Genomic DNA, 23,989 nt, shown 5'->3' with positions numbered 1-23,989 from the left:
TTTTTCTATATGTATGTGTGTGTGAGAGGTGAGAGAGTGAATGCTAATAATTCCGTTTCTCACTCTTTGTCTCCCCCTGCTGGGTTGGATTTCAGGACGTGAGCTCAAACGAGATCCAGGCACTGCCTGCTCAAGTGGGAAAGCTTCAAGCCTTGAGAGAACTCAACATCAGGAAGAATAGTCTTCACATGCTGCCTGATGGTAAATCCATCACTCATGAAGCTCTCTGTGTGTTTCTTTCACTTTAGACGCATTGATTGCGCATCACTGAGACATTTTGGCATCTATGCCAGTCTGTCACAGCCAAGAGACACAACTGTGCTTTGTATGTTTTGTGTTGCCTGTCTTGTTACTGTTGGCACAGATAAACATAGCAGAAGACAACATAATAAATTATAGTAATATATATCAGAATAACTAAGGATACCTGAATTGACAAGCCCAACTTGAGCAATTCCTATGTGTGGCACTTGAATCCATGCAGTCTGTGCTGTTGTCTAACACAGCGGTCCCCAACCCCTGGGCCATGGACCGGTACCGGTCCGTGGGTTTTTTGGTACCAGGCCGGGAGAGTTAAAGATTGGGTGTGAAATTTATGGTTTTCAGAGTTTTTATCGGTTTTTAATCGTTATTTTTTTTATCGGTTTTATTGTTAACTTGGTTTCCGTGGGTCTTTTCCCATGTGTTATGAATAAATCTGTACCCGTACTGGTTTTATTTTGTTGTATTTATCCGCGACACCTTAAAGGCCGCTCCGTGAAAATATTGTCGGACATAAACCGGTCTAACAGATTAATAATATTTATAAAATTCTGTTTAAAAAATGACGTGTTCAACACAATGAAGTAAAAAAAATCCCCTTAAAAGCAGTTAGAGATACTTGTACCCATATTTCTACATGCCCTTAAAGTGAAAACCATAGCAAAATATTGCCATTAATTTGAAGGATGAAATGCATTTTAATCACAAGTCAAGTTGACCCCTTTTTACATTAAAGTACCTTTGAAAAGCTTAACATTAGAACATCTGCCATAGATGGATGGAAAGAGTACAGGTATGACAAACAGAGCAATTGAAAAAAAATTGTGTAATAACATATTTATAGATACAGATATGATCCAGATATGATCTTTTTTTATTTGCTGAATTATTGTGGTTGCTTGAGGGTTAAGATAAGAGCCCAAAAACAAGAACTTGACTCTGTTTTTATGATGTTGTTAAACTATTTTTATAAGATCTACCCTAACAGCACATACAAATTTCTGATGATTGTGGAGTCGAAGCAGTGCACATCAGTTTCTTGTTATTTGTATTTTCAGAGTTGGCTGACCTGCCTCTCATCCGACTTGACTTCTCCTGCAATAAGATCACAGAGATTCCTCCAGCCTACAGGAAGCTGAGGCAACTGCAGCACATCATCCTAGACAACAACCCTATGCAGTCTCCACCGGCACAGGTATGAGGATTTGCTTTATGGTGGTGCATTTGCCCATATGTGGGAACAGATGTACAGCACAATTGAAGCTTTATGGATTTTCTTCAGAAAAATAGTGGTTGTTTTTGTACATCTAACCCATCCACCCACGTGGATTTCCTTATAGTTCCCTCTGTAGTGGTTGGAGCGACTTCAAGAACACCTTGTGTGTTTATCTGTTTCAGATTTGTCTTAAAGGCAAAGTGCACATATTTAAGTACCTGAACATGCAGGCTTGTAGGATGGATAAGAAACCAGACACCCTGGACCTCCCCTCTCTTGGCAAGCGTTGCCTACCGCAACCACTAACAGATAGGTACTGACAGATTTACTAACTTACTTGCAACCATCATCAAGTATATCATTATATCATAATGCATCTATTTATCACTTCTATTCTGTTAAAAACACCATGCATTGCATTTCTGCTATCTAATCATTTAATGCTGTCTAATTTACGTCATTTTGCATAATTTCAGCATGGAAGATTTTTACCCAAGTAAGAACCACGGTCCTGACTCTGGAATTGGTAGTGACAATGGTGACAAGAGGCTGTCTACAACAGAGGTGAGAGTCCAAACGAGTGTCACACATGTGACATCACTCAGTGACTTGTGCCTTCCTGTTTTGGAGCCTCAAGCTGAGCTATATTTTTCTGAAACCAGATCTCGTCAGTGATGGGTGGATTTGAAAGCTTAAACAGACTTATATATTAGGGAGTTGTCACTCATAGGTGAGCCACACCCCAGAAAGTAGAATACAATTTTATTTTCTCTTGTGTGAGAAAATAAATACATTTTACTACTTAAGAAAGAGCACATATTGAGATATATAACTATGAAAGTGTAACCCATATCATTTTCTTGATATAATATGAGCTGTTTATATAGGTGGTCGACTTGTTAATCACACTAAATCTAAGGAGTGGAAAGAGCGTTAGGCTTTGGTAGTAGCACTCATGCAGGTGCACAGAAAAGAAGCAGCTTGGCCAGAGCACATTTGCCACGATAAAGGGGAAGTTGTTTTAAAAAAATACAGACAGAAGTAAATGTTAGCACACTAGGTAAAACAACATATAAATATCTGACTAGACAAACTGGCAAGATGTGACCTGCAGGGCGCTGTTGGATAATGGGAAGCAAGTGTGCAGGGAGGTTGGTTGTCAGCAGCAACACGTGAAGCTTTGTGAAGGCGGCAGAAATCCAAATGGAAAAATACTGATGTGACAGTAGAAGGTGGAAATGTGCAGTTCTGAATAACATATTTAAAGGACTTCCCTCCGAAACTTGAGTACCCTCCCTTATGCCTGTAAGCTATAGCATTGCAAAACACTGTGTGAGCTTACTGTTGTGACAGGAGAATAATGGGCGAGACCCAAACCAGTATAAGAGACAAGGATACTTTCAGAAGGATGTCTGGATACATGCCAAGAACTACAAATATAACTCAAAAGATCATTAATGGAGGAACTGAATATATACATAATATATCTGCTCATTAAAGTTGCTTAGTAAGGCTATAAACGTGACTTGGCAAATGCTACAGTCACGTGTTGCAGGTGTGGTTTTTTTCCATTTAATCCTATGTTCCATTTAAATACCCAAAATAGCAACAGCAATAATTCAGGTGAATTGATTGCATTTGAAACTTGACTTCCCATTCCTCTGTTTTCCTCTCCTTCAGCCTTCAGACGATGACACCGTCAGCCTGCACTCTCAAGTTTCAGAGACAGCCCGTGCCGACGCCCTGTCACTCCTCTCCAAAATGGACTCTTGCAAAGGTTACCGAAAATAAGTATCACATATTCCCTTTGAAAGCAATAACAGAGACACGGGGTTGTTGAATAAAGTGCCTAAAAATGTGACAGTTCATGTGATGAACGCGGATGCTTCCTCCCTCTATCAGATCAGGATCTCTATGACTTTATAGAGCCCAACCCGGATGAGGATCCTGCTCTGTCAGAGTGCAATGGGCAGCAAAGCAGTCATGTGTCTTGTATAAAGGTATGAATTCATCAATCAGTCTAGAAAACCGAGAAGAATGTGGGAAATCTTTTGAAGACACGTTGGGAGAGAATATCTATCTCTGTGTGCTTGGTCCTGTGACGTGACGTGATGTCCCTGTGTGCGTTCCAGGAACTGGAGAAAGTTCTTAACATGTCTCACCAAAGCAAAGATAAAGACAGCTGGAAAGAGGAGTCAGGGTGAGTCTTTTTTTCTGTGCAATACTGTTACTTTCCACCATCCCCTGGACTTTTTAGGGTAATGTAACCGCTCGCTGGAGTGTGAGCTGGCATAGGTTGTACTAATTGGTACCCAAATCAGATCCAGACAGACCAACAGAGCAAAATTTGTTTTCGGGAAGCAAGCCCGGTGATGAGGTTAGGCATATGGAGAGTGGACAGGCAAGATGTTGGGCTCAGTGTGCCGCAAGGCTAACGGGTTGAAAGAAAAACCTGAATCAGAAATATCCAATAAAAGACATTAAAACACTAGGAGTGGTTAGCCTTAGCGTGACTGCCACACTGCTCACCTGCTCTAATGAGAAGTGAGTGGGAAGACCTAGGTATTTATACTGGAGCCAAGGAGTGGTTAATACAGACCAGGTGAGCCACTCCAGCAATTTACAGGAACCAGAGGAAACCATGCGCAGAAAAGAGAGAGGGCGGCGTGAGAGAACAGAAAAAAAACTTTCAGTTTGTTTCTTATCGCAAGTGGCGGCCACACTTGTGTTTGGTTTGGCAGAGTTTTGCCAGGTGCCGTTCAGCGTGACTCCACATCACAAAGGGGATTTGAGCGATACAAAAAAGCCAGCACTGGTGGCATGGGGACACCTGATATGTTTTAAATTTTTTTTACATTGCAAAACACAAAAACACATTTTGTAGTTTTTTTTTGTTTTTTTTTGTGCATGTACTACCAAGGAGACCTCTTTGGAAATGACGCGTTAGGTGATGACACAGTTTGATGAGTCACTGCAAAATGTAAAAGACTGTCATCAGTTGTGAATGATGGCTTTCTACCGAATTGTATTGAAGTTCACATCAATCAGCGACTTCGATGCTGAGTGTTGCCAGCAGGTTTCCCCCTTTAATCATCTGCATGTCTCAGCCTGAAACCAAAGACAAACATAATAGGTTAACTGGGGATTCCACATATGTCTGTAAATGTGCTGGCCCTGCGACACACTGATGACCAGTCTTGGGGGTGGAGGTGGGGTGGGGGCACACTTTGCCCTTTGGCAGCTGGGATAAGCTGAATTGGATAAAAAGAAGCAAATAAATGGATGTGTGCCCATACCTAGATATATCTCTAATTAATCACTCGATAGTAATTTTGTTCCTCAACTTTTCCCAGTTCTGATAAGGAGCAGCTAGCTGAGGAAGAGGACGATGAGCTGAAGGAAGTGCTTGACCTGAGGAAGATTGCTGTCCAGCTTCTGCAGCAGGAGCAGCAGAACAGGTGTGTGGCCCTCACGCCTACTCTCATAACATAACAGTAGCCGTGTGGTAGATCAGCGTTTGCTTAGCTGCTTAAATCCGTGTTGTTCATGTAACATCTTTTTGCAGTTAGCCTAACAGCGTTTTCTCCCTGCAAGCCTATAATACCAACAGCATTATTAAATCCGCTTAAAGGCCTCATTAATCTATTCCTTTCTAACAATTTTCTGTATAGGAAAGCGTTACAAAGTAGGCTTACATCATGAGCTTTTAAAAGAAACGCAGATGTTTTGATAACTTTTCAAAGTCGTTGAGCGTGACTTTTAAAACAAAGCAGCATTACTGCCTAAGCTTCATCAGTTTGATGCCAGCATTTTGCAAAGTAGTCATAAAAAATGTGCCGTGACTAATACATGCACTGCTGTAAAGAAATTTTAAGTAATAGTCCTGTAAGTGGTTTGACAGAGCAAACAGACAGGCATCGAAGTCTACATTTCCCGTGAACTGGACAGTTTGGTTTACTCATTGAACAAATCCACTGCGTCAGCATTCCTGCCCAAGCTTTTACGCTACATCTCTACCTACTGCACTTTACCGCTTTTGTCTTTGCAAGTCAGACCCATATCAGCTTTACCTGACTTTTTCTTCTCCACTTTTGCCATTTCCTGATCTTCTCCTGTTCCCCCGACTTGCCTACTGCTTGTTTGCGTGGCTTCTTAGACGACGGTCCTTAATTTGCAGAGCCGAAAGTCTAATTCACAGGAGGAGAGTGACCGGCCGGGCACACAGGTAGAGCGATTTTTGTTGTCATGGTTTACAGTTTGCTTTTTCAAATTCATTTCATACATACAGGCGTCTTACGAGAGTAAAGTAGCAGCTATTTTTGATTCTTTGCACTCACTTCCTGTGACTCAGTTTGGGGTGAATCAGTGCTTTCTTCTGTAAAACAAGCAGTAAAATCTCGTGTTGCCCAATTAATGAAATTTCAGTGTTTGGTGACTCAGTGTATTGAGGTTTTGGGGTTTTTTTTGTGACATGGTCAAAAAATATTTCATGTACTGCATGTGCAATGTAATCTCAGCCTGTTTGAACAGTTCTTGTGTTCGTCTGTTTGCTGTATGTGTGCGTCTGCAGATTCCTCAGTCACTCTGGAAGCTCCGGCAGCAAACCGAGACTCACAACTCAGACCGCTCGCAGGTGAGTTCTGTGCCAGTGCGTCTCCAGCTTCCAAAGAAGATACGTGTCATTTTTGTAGATAAAATAACTCACGTTTGCTAAGAAAGCACATTAATACCCGCCCCTGCGCCTGTTAGTTTCTGTGTTGATTCTTAAATCCTCTCTGCTTGTTTTTAAAGTACTTCATGGTGCCACTCCAGTGCGTTTCACATGCTTACAAGCGTGCGAAGCAGTATGCCCTCTCGTTCCTTGTGTGCAAATCTGCCATTTGGGGAGGAAACCTTTAGCTTTTATAGACTGCTGATGGAATTTTCTGCTGGTGTCCCTGAGAGAAGCTGAAAGCGCTAAAATCTTTAAATCTAAACCCACCTCCTTTTTCTGGCATTATCATTCAAAGACTTATCGTGGCCTTACTTTTAATTTTTTTTTAAATACATTTTTAAAAATTCATTATTTATTCCATTTTTGGATTGCTCCCAGGGTTACCTGATTTACTCCTGTGCTACCGATTTCTTTAACATTTTCATTATTTAGTTTATTTTAAGATTGTGTGTTGTCGCATTTAAATCTTTATGACTTCTTATCTTATCTGGCAGCTTAAGCGATAGAGTCCTCAGTCTGGCCACAGTCTACAAGAATCACTACTCCTCACTAATGGGAAGCACTAATCACTAATCAACAGTGTTGCTTAGGATTTAGTGAAACTTGCACACAAAGATCACCTCACAGGTCTTCACTCAAACTGTACTCAAAGTCAGACCGTGCCACTTTATGGGCAGCTGCTTCTCACATTTTTCAAGCTGAACTCAACATGTTCGGGGCCAGTAAACTGCAGCAGACGTGGTTTACTAGCTTCCAAAGTGTTGTTCAAGTTAATCACAGGGCAGCTCTGTGGTGTTCTCCAGTAACACTTAGCTGTGAGATATACAGGAGTCATGCACACAGATTTGTTTTTGAGTAACACAAAACAGCCAGATTTGTTCTAGAACGCATCAACTTTTCCAAAACGTGACTGGCGGTGTGAGTCATGCACAGTTTGTCTCCCTGTCTCCAAATATTTGTTGACCCTAATCTCTTTGTTAGTGGCATGTATTCCCAAAAACATAACTTCATGGTATTTGAATGTCAAACAAAAGCTTGTGATGTTATTGTCTTGTTATATCAGTGCCTCTTTAGATGAAGGAAGCAGTGGAGCGTCAGTGCTGAGTGGACAGGTACCAACTTACTTTCTTTAAAGCAAACATACCGTGTTTCATTCACGCCCGGTTTTCCAGGCTTGTGTTTTTTTTCTCGATTGTGCCTCCCATTCTTCTCTGTAAGATGCGGAGAATTTTATAGAGATTGTTTTTAGATTAATTTTAACTGCTTGTGTTTACAGCCCTCTTCCTCCTGCTCCTTTGATGGCTGTCTGAAGACAGATCAGTCCGATTCAGAGCCAAAGTGGCCTGAGATCCCACCTGTCCTCAATCAGAATGAAGACCGCAGGCGGAACAAGTATCTACGAAAAGATTATCTGAAGGTTGTGCAAATTCCCAGATTCTCACTGCATCTTCAGTAATGTCTTTGAAACACATTCTGGATTTGGATGTGTAGAATTTACAGGCAAGAGACGAAATTTCCGCCACCATAAGTTCTCTTGCATGTAGTCTGCTTGTACTCTGTGCTTGCACTTGTACAAAATCCGTCACGTTTCTTTAGGCTTTGGATGAATGCAGGTGATAAACAGTCTCTGTAAAGAACAAAATGCAGCGCCTACATGACCAAAACAAAAAATGCATGCATTCACACACGTATTCATAAACAACGACCAACAGACCAAAACATAATCTTGGCTTGGATTTCTGGAGACTGCTGGAAAGAAAAAAGAATGTCTGTCGCTCCCAGATGCTGAGCGAGCAGATGGGCCAGGGACTTTCTAGATTGCATCTACTTTCAGAATACTTTGTGCTGTCAGACAGAATTGCATGCTCTATCTGATTTTCTGTGATAGCCATCTCCAAATGTGCAGTAATGCATGACTTTATCAGAATGATTAGAGTCACACTGATTGTGAACACAGAAGTCAAAGGTTAGATTCCGGTTTGTCCACTAGTAGTTAGTGTATGGCGTTATTTTTGTGTCTCTGTTCTAAGTGAAAATTATTTTAAGCGAAGAAAAGTTTAATTTGAGCGAACAAAATCCATTGCTGCCTGCAAGAAATGTATTTCAGTGTTTCTATTATCCATATGCACATTTGTCAGCTCGCTAGCTACTGCATTCCGGAAACACAGTTCAAAGTGTAGCTAAATCCAAAATATTTTAAAATAAAATAATTAAACATACTAACCGAAAATGGGTTTAGCTACATTCTGGACCGTGTTTCCGGAATGCAGTAGCTAGCGAGCTGAGACCTTAACAGCCAATCAGAATTTTTGCATCAAAGCCTGTGATTGGTTGGTTTTGTGACACACTTATAAGGGTGTACAGAAAGAGGTGAGCGCGCAGGGTGCAGAAATGTTGAGAGCAGGTCCGCAGATGTCTGTCAGCTCACAGAGTACAGATCTGAGCAAGAACAAATCCCAACAACTGAGCGAGAGGGGCTGTTATTGTGTGTCAGTATGGATAATAGCAAACACTGAAATACATTTCTTGCATGCAGCAATGGATTTTGTTCGCTCAAATTAAACTTTTCTTCGCTCAAAATAATTTTGTCCCCAAAATGCAACATTTGCACTTGCAATTTTTTTTTTTACGTGCGCTCAGAATAGAGGGACAAAAATAACGCCGTAGCAGTGCAGGTCATCTACTAATGGGCATGTTGGCGGTTTGATCCCTGGCTGTTCCAGTCTTCAGTCTGCATAGCACAGTATCCACGGGCAAGATACTCGCCCCATTATTTTTGTGGGATTTAGAGGCGCACTAGCCACTTAATGTATAAACATGTGCCGATCATTCTTTTATTAAGCGTGTCACTGTTTAGATAAATGAATAACAAACATGTAACACCAGGTTTGCTTCCATAAATAGAACAGGAGATGAACAATTAGCATGAAACAAAGATCTAATTATCTCTTTTGTTGACAGTACAAATGTCAGAGTGCTCGCAAAAACTCGAGTGGCAACGAAGACTCTGAGGTGGGTATGAAAATGTTATCTTAAAAGATCGTGTAAGTGTTAATGCTGCGTCCCATTCTGAATTGGATGTGAATGTTTTATCCTCAGGAGGGTTTGCGCAACACTGATTTCAGCACTACTCTGACAGTGTTTGGACTTAAGCCAAGATCAGGTAACACAGACGTCCTTGTTCTTTAAATGACACTGTCTGAATCGTTTGGCTCAGTGCTTTTCCTTTTCACTGGAATGATTCTCTCGGGGCTTACTTGGGCATAAAAATAGTAACAAAAATAAAGTCAATCAGACGGTTAGAACCGATCCTTCCCGTCGATTTGAAAAGATAATAAAAAACAAACTGCTGAAATGATATAAGTGCGTTACATTTTACATGTTGTATGGATATGAAAAAAGATCTCTCTCATATGTTCCAATTTTATTGAGTAAAAAACAAAACAATAGTGTTTACTTACTAAAAAAAACCCTTCTAAAGACATCATCGGTAAAATAAGCTACTCTGTCTAAAGGTTGTGTTACCGCGGAAAACATCGTCGATGCCTATATATGTTGAAATGAGAATGTTAAGAATGCCTTGTTTTCACACTGAGTCACTTTTTTTTTAAGGTGGAGTCTCATCATTCTTTCACGAGAATTAGGGAGGGTTTTCTAAAGAACTGCTGGTCTGTGCCCCCACACCCCCATAACCAGCTTTTGGATACAGTCATAAAATCTTCCTGGATGTACAAATAAAACTTGTTTTACTTTGACAGGAGGATAATAAATCGTGAATTAGCCTACCGGAAAAAAACAAAAGCAAAAAAAACAAACAAACAGTGTCGGGGAAAAACCACTTCTGCCAGTTTTCAATAAGGATTAATGTGACAACCTCCTGACTTCATGTTCTCTCTGACTAGAAATCTCAAAGTGTGAGTGCCAGCTGAGCGTTTTGTAATGCAGTTATGTCCACAATCTGTTTGCAATTTTCGTAATCTTGCATCTGTACACTGGCGATTTTAAGTCACACGATCAAGATGTGATTGAAGTGCAGACTTTCATCTATAATTCAGCTGGCTTAACAAGTCTTTCTTTTTAAGAACGACCTTTTGTTTGTCTCCCGAAGCCTCCTTCAGTTGCATCAGTGTCTCTTTGGGCCTCATATTGAAGTTTTATTATTATCCAGTTCACAGCAAAAATAATCGCAGCGGTTTACACTGATCAGTAAAATTAAGAAAGTTATTGGAATTCTAATAAAAACTAAACAGCCCAAATTTTTACAAAATAAAGTGCATCGAAGGAATACATTAGAAGTGACCATGAAAACCCAAGTTGTACTAATGCCTTGTGCAAAGGTCTTTAAAGATTTAAAAAGGCTTAAAGGTTATGGCTAAGCAGCTCACAACTGTTTTGGACAAAAGTCTCCAATGACCTTTGATGCACAGTGATGAAGCAAAATGCTCTGCTGGTGTTGCTTGACCTCTGACCGTCACATTTTACTTGACTGAGATACTCAGTGGGTGTCTCAGGTTCTGCCTTGGAGCGTTTTCTGCCTCGTATCTGTCTGATCGATTCCTTTCTTTTCGGCTGCTTTTAACTTCAGGTCGTCTTCGACTTCTCTTGATTATAGTGTGCTACAAGGTTCTGTCTTGGAGGCTTTACTGTTGCTGTACCTCCTGCGTCTTTAGCACTTTTTGACAACGTTTAAAGACGTTATTTGTCTCTTTTAAGCCCCAGGATGTTTCTGAGTGACATATCTTGCATAGTTGCTTAGACTCTGTTAAAAGTTGGTCGGCTGACAGTTCTTCTCAAATTGAAGAGGAGAAAACGACTTTTCGTATGTGACCCTGAGAGATTTTTACCTAAGATAATTGAAACTCTTGGTCGCTTGCCACATTTGCTAAGTGTTAACTTTTGATGCACTGTTTGCTCTTCCCTAAATCACTTAATTATTACCAGGTTGAGTCCTACTGTGTCACGCTGTGAAATGGAAGTTCTTATTCATGCCTTGATTTTAATCAGGTCTGGATTATTACAATTCGTTACTGGATTATTAACACAGCTTCTGTGAGGCTGAGAACTAAAGGAGACAGTGCTTTTGCAACAGTGGCCCCAAAACAAAAATCTGGGTCTTCTATTTGTCATGGTGTAGCGAGGAAAGAGGCCTCTTTTGGCAATGAACAGCCTATCGTCCAGTCCATTTTGAGCTTCTAAAAACTGGAATATGTCAAAATATCAAATATATCTACTTCCTAAATAGTTGATGTAACATTTTTGATAAAGCTGAAAGTCTGCACTTCAGTCACATGTTGGCTGTTTCATTTAAAATCATTTCATTTAAAATATGCAGGCATTTTTGGGTAATTTAATCCATAAAGTGTTATACTTTTTTTAGCCTATATATGATTTGCAAATAAACTACTAACAAAATACAAACTTTAACACCGATCAGAGTATCATGAAAAAGTATTTTGACATATTTGTCACAGTTAAATGTTTCAGAACATTAACACATTTTTAATATTAGATAAAGATAATTTGAGTTGATACAAAATGCATGTTTTAAACGATGATTTTATTAATTAAGGTGAAACAAGCTATCCAAGTCTACATGGTTCTTTGTCCAGGGTGGCCCCATCCATAGCAGTAAGAATTGAAATCAAACATTTATGAGAATTTTGACTCACTCTTCTTTGCAGAATTGTTTTAATTCAGCCACACTGGAGGGTTTTTGAGCCTGTTTCAGGTCATGCCAAGACATTGTAATTGAATTGGAGTCTGAACTTTGACCAGGCCACTAAAAGAAACCTTTTAAAACCTATAGGTGGACAGTCTCCTTCAGGATTTTCCATGGTTCATAATCCTGAAGCAGCAAAGCAGCCTCGGCGAATCACATGACCACCACCATGTTTGACTGTTAGGATGCTTATGAAATGCTGTGTCAGTTTTATGCCAGATGTAACTGGACTTAAAAGTTGAACTTTTTGGAAAGTTTGCTCATCAGTCCACAGAATATTTGCACATAAGTTTTGGGGATGATTAAGATGTTTTGGCGTTTTTTTTGTTTTGTTTTTTTTTTTGCAAATGTCTGACAAGCCTTTGTGATCTTTTTGGTCAGCGGTGGTTTTCTCCTTGAACTCTTCCATAAATGCCATTTTTGCCCAGTCTTTTTGTTATTGTTGGATCATGAACTCTGAAAGACTCTCAGGTCTTTCGTGACCTCCTGGATGAGTCTACGATGCGCTCTGGGAGTAATTTTGGTCCGCCGGCACACTCCTGGCAAACTTCACCACTGTTCCAAGTTTTCTCCATTGAAATTAGCTTTGTAAAAAATTTGAGCAGTCGCAGTTAATTCATGATTTAACGAGGGCGTCAGGTAGCTTTGGATAGCTTTTTTTTCATTAATTTACAAAATCATCATATAAAAACTGCATTTTGTATTTAAATGCTAAAAATTCTGTCTGCCTTATTTGGAGTGTGTGTGTGTTGTTTATTTTTTATTTACCTGTTATATGTTACCTGGCATACGGTGATATTCTTTGAATTGGCTCCGATGTTTATAAAAGCTCTTTGATAAAAGTCTAAGGAGGTTGGAAAGAAAGCGACTGGATGTCTTTAAGTTTCTTGAAGACGTTTCACCTCTCGCCTCGCTTTCTTCCCACGCTCCTTAGACTACAACGTCTTGGATGACTGAGAACCTACAGAGACTCTTTGATAAAAGTAAAGAAGACGTTCACTGACTAGGAAATGAAACTAAATCAGCCAGACTGTGTCTTGTAAACCCAAAGGGATGGGATGACTTGAAATAAAGGAAGACATGCACAAGCACACTGTACGCTTCCTACTGTAAATACAGATTTAGATTGTATCACAGCCACACCTAATTCCAGGTAACACAAAGCACAGATTTGTTCCTTGGACATTGTTGTGATTTGGTTTTATACAGTAAGAGCTCATATTATTTGACAGACTTTCACATTAACTCTGCATTTCTACTGTCAGACTGAAATCGAGCAGGTGGCCTGAAATTGACCTGAGCAACTGTGATGTACTAAATACTTTTTTTTGTCTGTTCTTCTTATTTCTTTTGTGTGTTCTTTGGATTGTTACCCCCATCTGTAATTATAGCCTTCACCAGAGGAAGCCGTCAGGAGATCAGCTCTACAGACCCGAGCTTCACGATGAGAAGGAAGATGGAGCACTTGAGAGAGGAAATGGAGCAGATAGGACTGTTACGACAGGTCAGATGCCTTGCAGCTTATTTATGCTTGTGCGTTTGTACGAGTCATGGAGTCATACAGAGGCCAAAGCTCAGTAGATCCTGCTTTTGTTTCAGTGTTTACTCCTTCGAGCTAGACAATTGCTTCTTATCCAGCCTTCCTGCTTAGGAATACAGATTCATCATAACTTCACTTGGTTTCCAAGGAATTAAGAAACACGCTGAGTCTAAATTGACTCATCTATGCTGGGGCTATAGCGACGGAGGGATGGGTGTGGAGGGCTGAAACACTTTTGTTTTTGCTCATGAAAATAATTTAGGAATCAGGGTGGGCTGGGCATGCCTAGCTGAACCTACAGCCTACTAATTCCAACATAGTTGGGAGGATGTGTGAAATTTAAATAAAAACAGAATGCAGTGATTTGCAAAACTCATAAATCCATATTTTATTCACAACAGAACACAGAAAACAACACTTAAACTGTGACACTACATCATTTTAAGAAGAAGAAAAGGTCATTTTGAATTAAATGGCAGCAACACATCTCAACAAAGTTGGGACAGAGCCATGTTTATCATTGTGCAGCATCCGCTCTTCTTTTTTTTTTTAACAGTATGTAAACATCTAAGAACCGAGGAGATGAGTTCCTGAACTTTTGGGAGGGGAAAGTTTTCCTGCTTTTATCTAATAGTGGACTCAAGCTGCTCAACAGTCCTGGGTCATCAAATGCTGGACTCCAGTCAGGCCAACTCAGCACCCAGACTGTAATAGATGCAGTATGTGATTTGGCACTGTCTTGTTGAAATATGCGAGTTAAAAAAAAAAGAAAAATATGTTATCTGGAAGTGAGCATATGTTTCTCTAAAGCCTGTATATATCTTTACGCCTTTCCAAAAGTGTAAGCTGTCATCAGAGATGCAGGTTTTTTTTAACTGAACACTAATAAAATCCCGCATGATCCCTCTCCTGTTTCCTCCATAGAAGACGGCATCCATGTTTTCTGAAAAGAATTTCTAATGTTGATTTGTGTGACCACGGAACATTTACTCCACTTTGCCTCAACCAATGAGCTTTGGTTCTTTGCATAACCTGAGCTTTAACCTGCATTTGTGGATGTGGCATGGCAAACTGTGTTCACAGATGCTGATTTTAGAAAGAATTCATGAGCCCCTGTGATTTCCATGAGAGAATCATGCCTGTTTTAAATGCCACCAGAGGGCACGGAGATCAACAACATCCAGTACAGACTTTTGGCTTGTGCACAAAAATTTCTCCAGATTCTCTAAATCAGGGGTCCCCAACTCCAGGCCTCGAGGGCCGGTGTCCTGCAGTTTTTAAATGTGTCTGTGATCCAACACAGCTGATTCAAATGGCTAAATTACCACCTCAACATGTCTTGCGGTTCTCCAGAGGCCTGGTAATGAACTAATCATGTGATTCAGGTGTGTTGACCCAGGGTGAGATCTAAAACCTGCAGGACACCGGCCTGGAGTTGGGGACCCCTGTTCTAAATCTTCAATAAAAAATATCTTTCATAAAATAGTAAAGGGCCTCAATTTAAATGTTTTTCTTCCATTGTGAACAAAATACAGGTTTATGAGATCTGCAAATCATTGCATTATCTTTTGATTTACATTTTATACAGTGTCTCAAATTTTTCCGAACTGGCTTTGTAAGTACACTCTTACTGTTCCCACAGGAATTAAGAAGGTGTGCAGCAGCTGGGTTCTGCTAACCAAATGCACTTGATTAATTCATCACCACAAAATGTGAGCACCTCAATAAAAGTCAACGTTTTGGCATTCTTCTCGCCTGGAGTATTCGGGCATGCTAACACACGATGGGACAAGGTCCCAAGGTCACACTGAGCAATGCTCAGAGATTCTGCACAAACCCCAAGAGGTACAACTCACGTGTAGCTCAGAGAATCCTTGCAGCTAACGAGGCATGCAATGTAAGCTTTAATAACTATCAGACACAGAATGTGTATATAAGAAAGTTGTCAGCAGCGATTGTCATTAAAGCAGAAATTAATCCAAATGCCAAGCTGTGGCATGTGTTTGCTTATTTACTTTTGTCAGCTGAATTGGAATTAAAGTCCAAACTGTCATTTTTGCCATTTTCAAGCAGCCCTGCAAGAAAGGGACAAAGAAAGTATCAGGGGAAAGCGAATGATCAGGTTAACATTGTGGTTTAGTAGTTGCACACATGCCCGTGCAACCTGCTGCGTCCCATGGTGCTACAGTGAAGTAACGTGTTTGCTTGCAAACCATCTGTACAGCACCAGAGGTGTAACCATCACTCAGCATGCCGGAGAATGTCAGACACACCTAAAATATGTGAAGCGTGCACAGTTTCGTTGGCATGATAATAAACATTAGAAGAGAGCAAAACACATCAAAATGACTGGCTAGTCTTATTCTAATGAAAAGCATTAGAGATGCAAAGTCTCTACAGGAGAGGCTAAAGAAAAATAATGCTTTAATTTTCTTAATCAGGCCAGGTTCATGAGGTGATAAGATGATAGTGGGGAAGGAAACAAACTGTCATCACTTGTCACAGAAATACAGGCCGGTAAAAGAAGCGCTATAAATTCAAGGCGTGCACAGCATACTTGTGATAGCATCACACACTGACAGATGTTTTATACAATACCTGACACTTACATACCATTTTGCCCAATAAGGTTTGCCCGAGACAAAAGAGCTCTTTGTCAAACTTTGAAGAACAAGGGCACAAAGTGAAAGGGTGTTCCAAAACTGAGATGAAAGTCCGTAACAAAAGGAAAACAAAGTAGGCGTAGGTGACGCTTTGCGTTCTGGAAAAAGAACAGACATTCCTTTGAGAAAAAAAGCACACCTTAGGCTCAGAGTGTTCCCATGCCTGGCTCTACTGGGTGTTAGGCCATCATAGCATTGACGTGAACCTCTTTTTAAAGATGTTGTCAGCGAGAGGATTCCCACCTCATTTCCAAGAAAAGTTGCGAAAGCAAAGTAGCCCCACGAAGTGAGCTACGATAGATTTGATCTGTTCATTAATGATCAGATGATGAGAATAAAAAATTGAAGGCAGATGAAATGACTTGAATACGTGGGAACGTTAAACAGAGAAGAAGGAAGCCACCTGACAGCAATTGCTAACTTGGTTGATATTTTAAAATTGACTGGGATTTTTGCAGCGGGTGGAATTTTTTTGAAAACAGCTATAGGTTACTGGAAGTCTTTTTGCGTGCTGTAGCAATGTAGCCATGGTAGGGAAGGGCTGATTAATCTGAGGCGAGAGCCTGCTGAACTCAGGCAGTGGTCTGTTAATCAGGAATGATGGCATTTTTCCACACATGGAAGAGCTTTGGATAATTTTATAGAACAGTGTCACACCTTCCACCTAATTGATAGCAGTTCATACATATAGATCTAAACTACTGGGAAAATTATAATAAACACATAGAGTCTAATCAGAAATGTACTTTTAATTAATTCTGATTGACCTAAGAAAGTGCTCTTTTGTTTTTTCTTTTAATTTTTCAGCTTCTGCCTCAACCCTGGAATGTATCAATAAACAAATAGTGTGTTTGATTCAGCAGAAGTGTCTTTGTCAAAGTGCCGTTTACTCCTTCAGGGTGGTTGACACGTGTGTTTGTAGGCGGTCTTGGAGTCTGAGACAATCAGCTCCAGGTTATGGGTCAATACATAATTCAGGTTTTGTTCTTGAATCTTGTCCAGAGTTACTTTGTAATGCGGTTAGAATCCTGTTTTCTGGCAAGGGTTCGTCATCTTACCTAACAGTCTAGTACAGAGTACACAGACTGTCTTTATTTTATTATTTCCCTTGAATGTACATGTTGGTGTTGGGCATGAGCTTCCGTGTTTGGTTATAAGGGAAGTATTTAAATTCTAATATTTGAAAATTAAGCCAGGTGGACATTTGTCCTAATGGAGACACGTGTATAAGTGAAAGAAACAGTTTCCATGGCTGGATTCAACCCATACAAGTGGCTTCTTCTTCTCTGACTGAAGTGACATTTCAGGGTGTGCTTGTCCATGCTGGGGTGAAAGCTTAAATTAGACTGTGGACAGAGCAGTTCACTGTTTGGGCAGCCAAGAGAACTTTCAATCTAAAAAAATAATCATTGTCATCGCTGGTTAGAAATGCTTTCCAGTCCAAGCAAAAGGTCAAACGGAAACAGATGGACTTCAGAAAAGTTAGAGAAAGCAAAGCGTCACACCACAGGAGCAGAACAGTGCCTTATTCACGAACTTCATGGGAAATCAAAAACACGTTCGAAAGCATGCACAAAAACATTCAATGGTAGACAACTGACTTCAATAACATTCCTTTTAACATAATCAACATCAGTACCAGTTTCTTCAACTGCTTTGGATATATTGCGATGATAAACAGTAACTTTCCTTGTGATTTCCCACCTGAGGCAAGTATCTAATTCTTCTGTCTCTCCTGACTCATAGCAAATAGACAAACCAAGAATACCAAGAAGTATTTGTTGGATTTTGTCCAACTCTCTTCTCTGGCAGCAGTACTAACCCACCCATTCATACAAAAACAAACAAATTGGTTATGTGGGAGTTCAGATATTTAATAAAGACATAACACTCTACAGATCATCTGATTAACAGTGAGTGAGTTAATAGCTGGTGATTATCAGAACGCACATTCTCAGGTGTACTGGAAGCAAAAATAATATAGCTTAGTAGATAGCAATTATTAAAAGGAGGATTTAATATGATCTTTCAGAGTTGCTTAACTTTCATTAAGCTGCGTGTGGTACACACCCAGGCACTTACCTCAGATCGTTAACTGATTACACTCTCGTGAACCTTTGGCCCAAAGAAGCTGTTTGGCTAAAAGCGCGAGAGAGGATGGAGAACCCGCTGTGAATAATTGATTAAATGTTAATAAATTAAACACCTTTTCTACCCCAAATGTAGATAACAGTGACATTAGTGCGTTTTGTGTGTGTGTGTTTGCAGAACATTGAGTCCAGGCTGAAGGTGTTGCTTCCGGATGATGTTGGAGCAGCTCTAATGGACGGAGTTGTCCTTTGCCATTTAGCTAATCATATCTGTCCTCGGTCTGTCGCCAGCATCCATGTACCATCTCCTGCGGTGGTGAGAACACTGAATCTTCAAAATGAGTTTTTTTTTTAAATTGTTAATGCCAAGAGTTAGAAATGCTCATGAATTTATTGGTTATAACATTTTTGTTTGCTTAGCTATGTGGATTTTGTTCCGCTGTGAGTTTAATTAACTAAAATGATTGATATTTGGGCTTCCAGCCAAAGCTTAGCATGGCCAAATGCCGGAGAAACGTGGAAAACTTCTTGGATGCCTGTAAGAAGCTGGGTGTCCCACAGGTACTAACATTAACCATTTAACACTTTCATTCAGGCATTTCATACACGCTTCACTTCAAACACCACTTAACCCGTATTTATTTTGCAATATATTCAGTGAAGATTTATTACCTTCCATGGTGATATCCACCGTTGGGCTCTGAAGCACAAGTTCCATACAGTTTCTGCAAGTTATATCATGCACACTCACTGGTCTGGTTTTTGCCTTTATCCTTGATCCTTCTCCAGATGAAGAATTGCTGTCATAAATAATGAAAGACAAATATGTTCTATTTGTCTCTGGTCAAATCTGGCTGTCAGAAAAGCTTTTAACAGTTAAATACTGTCTGAAAACCCCACCTTTTTTTTATTTTTCTCTGAGTAAAATTAACAAAAAGACATCTCTCTGTTGACTCAGGACAAGCTGTGCCTGCCGCATCACATCCTAGAAGAACGTGGCCTAGTGAAAGTGGGTGTGACTGTGCAGGCTCTGCTGGATCTCCCCACGTCTAAGCCCACGCAGGTCTCGACTGTTTGACACGAGCCTCAGTTTTGCATCTGACCTGCACTCGTGCAGGATCACCTCTCTCCCAGGCCCAAACCTTCTTCCTCATTACCAGGGACCAGAGAGCCCAGTGGGGCGAGGACACAGTGACCCCATGGGTCTTTTGGAGTCGACTTTTGCCTGACTGAAACAGGAGACAAGATGTCTAAATGCTTCTGTCTCTTCATATGATGTCAGCTACCACTTACCTCTTTTCCATCACATTTTCACTCTTATGCTGTTCCTATTACTGGGGTCATCCTGGATGTGTGTTTTCTAAGGTGCTGAGCTAAAACTTGCAGAAGAGGCACACACGACGGTGAATCTAAGACATTAAAGGCTTGTGCGTCCTTCTTTCTAGTCACTGAGTCTGCGAGTGTCAGCACTGACCATGTGGAAGTGGAAGTGAGGAAATGACAGACACATAACTCACTCTTTCACTGGAAAGGACTAGGCTGCCTGTACTGAGTGACCTTATTTGGTACTTACACTTGAGTTGCTCTTCTTACTTGTGAAATTTATTTTCTCAGTGAATTTTTTCTTGTTTCTTTTTCATGGTTTTACACAGTCTTCATCAGGCATGCAAGGATGATATCCTGTTTTGAGCAGCTAAGCCTGATTGATCAATTGTTTTGTTTTTGTAAGACATTTAGACAGTGCTTTTTGAAAGCCAGTGTAATCTAGGAATGAATTTAATGTTATTATCATGCAGACAGAGGACTTTCCGCCTGTTTTTCTGGTGCAGTTTCAACACCTTTCAACCATAAATCACATCTGCATGCACCAGGGGACTTGACATATGACCACTGTGATAATACGAACTTGGCTTTTGCCAAAAGCATGATATCTTGTTTTGTACTGTAGCATTTTTTCACTGTGTTTTTTTTTTTTTTTAAACTCTAGGCCATTCTCGATTTTACCTTTTCTGAAGCTTTTGATACTTTGCTTCCAGCTGTTGCCAGTTAATGCTTGCCATTTATGTGAAATTAGCAGCACAGATCTGCTGCATTGTTTATATTCTATGTGAATATTGTTTGTGAACGGCTGACTGATGGGCGCCTGGATCTGAAAATGGTTCAGGGTGCCCCTACAAACTTCCCACGCACGGTATGGTCTTATTTTCCCACTAAGCCATCCTGTTTAGTGTGGTTTCTAATACACTTTATTTCAGGGATATTCAATTATTTATCTATTTATTTACTTGTTTTAATTGTGTACGTTTTTGATTTGTGTGTCTCTGTCCTCCTTACCTGCCCACATGCAATTGAAGATGTTAATCTCATGTTTTTCCAGCAAATGGAAAATGACTAAAAGCTTTTAACTTTGGCACTATTCTGTTCCATATGGTGGAGCTGAGAGTTCAGTTCACTGCCACATGAAAAAACACACGCAAACAGACAAAACACAAACCAGAAATTGAAACCATAAACTAATCAAGAGATCTGAAGAGTCATTTTCTTTATTTTTATATAAACACATTTTTTAACCTTACTTCTCAGACCATGATTTGCAGCCATGGCTAAAAAGAAGTTCACCATCTATCATTTCTATGGTTAGCAGGATCATACCAGGATGTAATTTTAAAAGTATAGTTCTTTTCAGGTCTAAAACTTAAATAACCCTAAGGACATATTAACACATGACATAATACAATGTTATTTAACAAAAAAGACGTCAGAGTGCAGAGGCACTGTGTGAAAAGCTAAGTACACTAAATGATTGAGTAGCTTGTAGAACCACGTTTAGCAGCAATAACTTGAAATAGTGGTTTTGTGTGTGGCTTTATTTGTTTCTGACATCATTGTGAAGGAATTTTGGCCCACTCTTCTTTACACGCCACAGGATTTCAGTCAGGTTGAGGTCTGGGATTTCTGTTGTAGATTCACTTACTGTTGCATGACGCGGTTTTGGCCAAGCTTTAGCTGTCGGACAGGTGGCCTCACAAAATTGACTCTAGAGTACTTTGGTATACAAACAAGTCATCACTCCTCTTCCACCGTGCTTTTTAACAGTTTAAGGTATGAAACGTTTGAGTTAATCTTATCTTATCGTATTTGCTTTTTGCCAAATGTGGTCCACTTTAGTCTCATCTGTTCAAAGGGCATCGTTCAAGAAGTCTTGTGGGTTGCACACGTGCAACTTTGCAAACCTAAGCTGTCCGCCATGTTCTTTTAAAAGCAGAGGGCTTCCTCTGGCAAGCCTTCTAAACAAACCTTATGTGCGGCATAAAGTTGTTGTCACTTTGTTGATGTCTCCTTGGCATTGAACCAGTTCATACCGGAGTGCTCCAGACCAGAAAACTGTCAAAGCATCTGCTTTTATAGAGGAGCTTAGGAATAATAAGCAAGGACTTAGTTTTTCACTCACTTCTTCTACATTAAGGCTTACGTTTTGTTAAATAAATAATGATATGGTGTATCATGTTATCTGTTGTTGTTCATCTCCAGATGTGCTTACCTCATTTTAAGACCTGCGATGGACAGATTTAATATATTATGTCCTAATGTGCAAAACCTTAGTACAACACAGGGGTTGTATTGTCTTTTTACAATGACTGTGTATACACTCTGTGTTTAAAACAGAGTTTAAATTAAAACCTAAAGCGAGGTTAATGATTGGATTTGCTGTAAATAGATTACTGGCAAAAGACTACAAGATCTACTAAATATGGGCTAACACGACATCCCTAACCACTTCATAGGGCCAGGATACCCAGTTCCCTAATCTGACAGAACAAAGAGAAAACTTGGTTAATGATCGGTAACTGACTTCACTAACTTCGGGTTTCTTCACTCGCAGCCATTAGAAACAAAGTATGATGACCTAGTTCACACACCATTCTCACACAATAGCTTTCATGCAGCCAACAGCCACAGACGTCACTGAAGGCTAATTGCTTCTAAATTTGCATGCTGATATGATACCAGTTAAATTACTTCTGGCAGAGAAGTCTTAGATAGCGCAGCTATGGCAGTCTCATGTTTTAACAAGGTCTCTCTTTTTACCACAGAAACAAGTTGACAGGGTGGTTAGAGCAGAGTGATGTCTGGTGAATATGTGGCGGATCAAAAACCCGGCCTATTTTTTTGGTGAGCCTTAGCTTTACTAGCTTAAAGAGGCTAAAAACTAATGTGAAAAAACATTTGAGACTGGATTAGAACATGTAGAACTACTGTGCCTCAGAGGAGGGATAGCTTTATTTATTTATTTGTTCACTTGTAGGTTAACTTCTCTGTACAGGATAATTTATGTTGTTGTTAACTTAAACAGCTTCTATGCCGATGAGCTGCAAATCTCCGATTGGCCATCTTACTTGTGGAGACTTTGCTCAGATGCAGTGGTCAAACTTCATGAAAGGAAGTTGAGAGACTTGCACTTCTGGTTTGATTCCAGGATACGACCGTGTGTGCCAAATTCTTGGTTTCCATGTTACTGCTTTTCACCTCACGTTAATAACCCCAGTGTCTCAATTTGAATGGTGTTCATGAGAACCTCTGCTTCCTCTGAATAGCCTGTATTTTTTTTTCCCCCACTGATGCTATGGCGTCATGTTCCAGAGAACAGATATCACAGAGATAAAATTAAGCTTCCAGTTTATCAGACCTTGAGTGTAAAATATGCATAAACCATCACAGAATCTCAGGTCGCACATTTTACTTATGCAGATAACTTTGAGTCTTTATGAATGACTGTACTGTTGGTCACTGGGTGATGTTTCCTGGTGTGTCATTTGGAATGTGGTAGTTGTTCTTTTTCCTGCAGGGCTCTAGTTAACAAGCAAAGCAAGCAGCAGTCAGTGAGCTCTCTTTTAAAGTATCTACTGTATGCATTCACCAAATGTATTGCCGTGCAGAATCCTTTATCCTGAAACACAATCAAATGTAACATCTGAAAAATAATACATAAAATAATAATATTACACTGTAGTAGCCTGACAGGAGCTTTTTGGGTATATCTGATGGTAGCTTTCTAACTTCTTATCTTTAAACGATAAGAATGACTTGATACCTGAACTTACCTTTGGGTTATGTAGCTATAGATACTGTTACAAATATTAACAATGGTGCAGAACCTTAGCTAAGAATGTGTTGCCTCATCTCTGTCTTTTAAATTACTGCACATATTCTGTTGTTTTAAATAATGCAGTTGCTCTCAGATTTGAGGTCCTTTGTGTGAAAAGTGAAAGGAAAAATAGAATTTTGTAAACAAACTAGAATACATTTTCATGATTTTGTCACTCGTGAAGACTGCCTGGGACTGGGACACATAGCGTGTTGAATATCTTACCGCATAGACAATGTTTTGTGGCTTTAATCATTATTATCCGGTTACTGATGTGGTTTTCCATGGGATTCGACTGAGATCTTCAGATAATAGTGACTCATACAGATGAAGGAATATAAACAGAGGATAATTTTCTCTCCTGTGGGGAAAAGAGGTTAAACCACCTGAGACAAGTAATACCCTCTGCTAAGGCAGGAATATATGTGCATCTACAAGTCATAAAATATTCAGTAATTGCAAATTAAATTTTCACCACACCTTGTGGAAAAAGCCACTTTCATATAAATCCAGTTGAAAAAAAAACCTCACACACCCTCAGAGTTCTTTGTCCTCAAGACATGGAGAGATTAGCACGAGGCAGGCCTTACCCCATGTGTATTTTTCTATTTCTAATATCCATAGTAACGCATATTGTATT

At 39.9% G+C, this 23,989-nt stretch overlaps 1 protein-coding gene across 1 annotated transcript in view; it reads left to right on the top strand.

Moving 5' to 3' along the window:
- The window catches only part of lrch2 (leucine-rich repeats and calponin homology (CH) domain containing 2), a 35,841-nt gene that overhangs the window by 10,357 nt on the left and 1,495 nt on the right, over window positions 1-23,989 (top strand). The window contains 17 exon segments of the mRNA XM_063486517.1: window positions 96-201; window positions 1,320-1,456; window positions 1,660-1,790; window positions 1,954-2,041; window positions 3,158-3,254; window positions 3,380-3,477; window positions 3,610-3,677; window positions 4,831-4,935; window positions 6,048-6,110; window positions 7,255-7,303; window positions 7,468-7,608; window positions 9,153-9,203; window positions 9,291-9,354; window positions 13,302-13,414; window positions 18,382-18,519; window positions 18,687-18,764; window positions 19,162-23,989. The exon segment at window positions 19,162-23,989 is cut by the window's right edge and continues 1,495 nt beyond it. Of these exon segments, the coding sequence (XP_063342587.1) occupies window positions 96-201; window positions 1,320-1,456; window positions 1,660-1,790; window positions 1,954-2,041; window positions 3,158-3,254; window positions 3,380-3,477; window positions 3,610-3,677; window positions 4,831-4,935; window positions 6,048-6,110; window positions 7,255-7,303; window positions 7,468-7,608; window positions 9,153-9,203; window positions 9,291-9,354; window positions 13,302-13,414; window positions 18,382-18,519; window positions 18,687-18,764; window positions 19,162-19,281 (1,647 nt within the window). The 3' untranslated portion in view covers window positions 19,282-23,989.

Source organism: Pelmatolapia mariae, linkage group LG10_11, assembly GCF_036321145.2.
Source record: "Pelmatolapia mariae isolate MD_Pm_ZW linkage group LG10_11, Pm_UMD_F_2, whole genome shotgun sequence".
NCBI classification, from domain to species: domain Eukaryota; kingdom Metazoa; phylum Chordata; class Actinopteri; order Cichliformes; family Cichlidae; genus Pelmatolapia; species Pelmatolapia mariae.
Note: the sequence above shows the minus strand (reverse complement) of the source record. Positions and strands in the feature narration are given on the sequence as shown.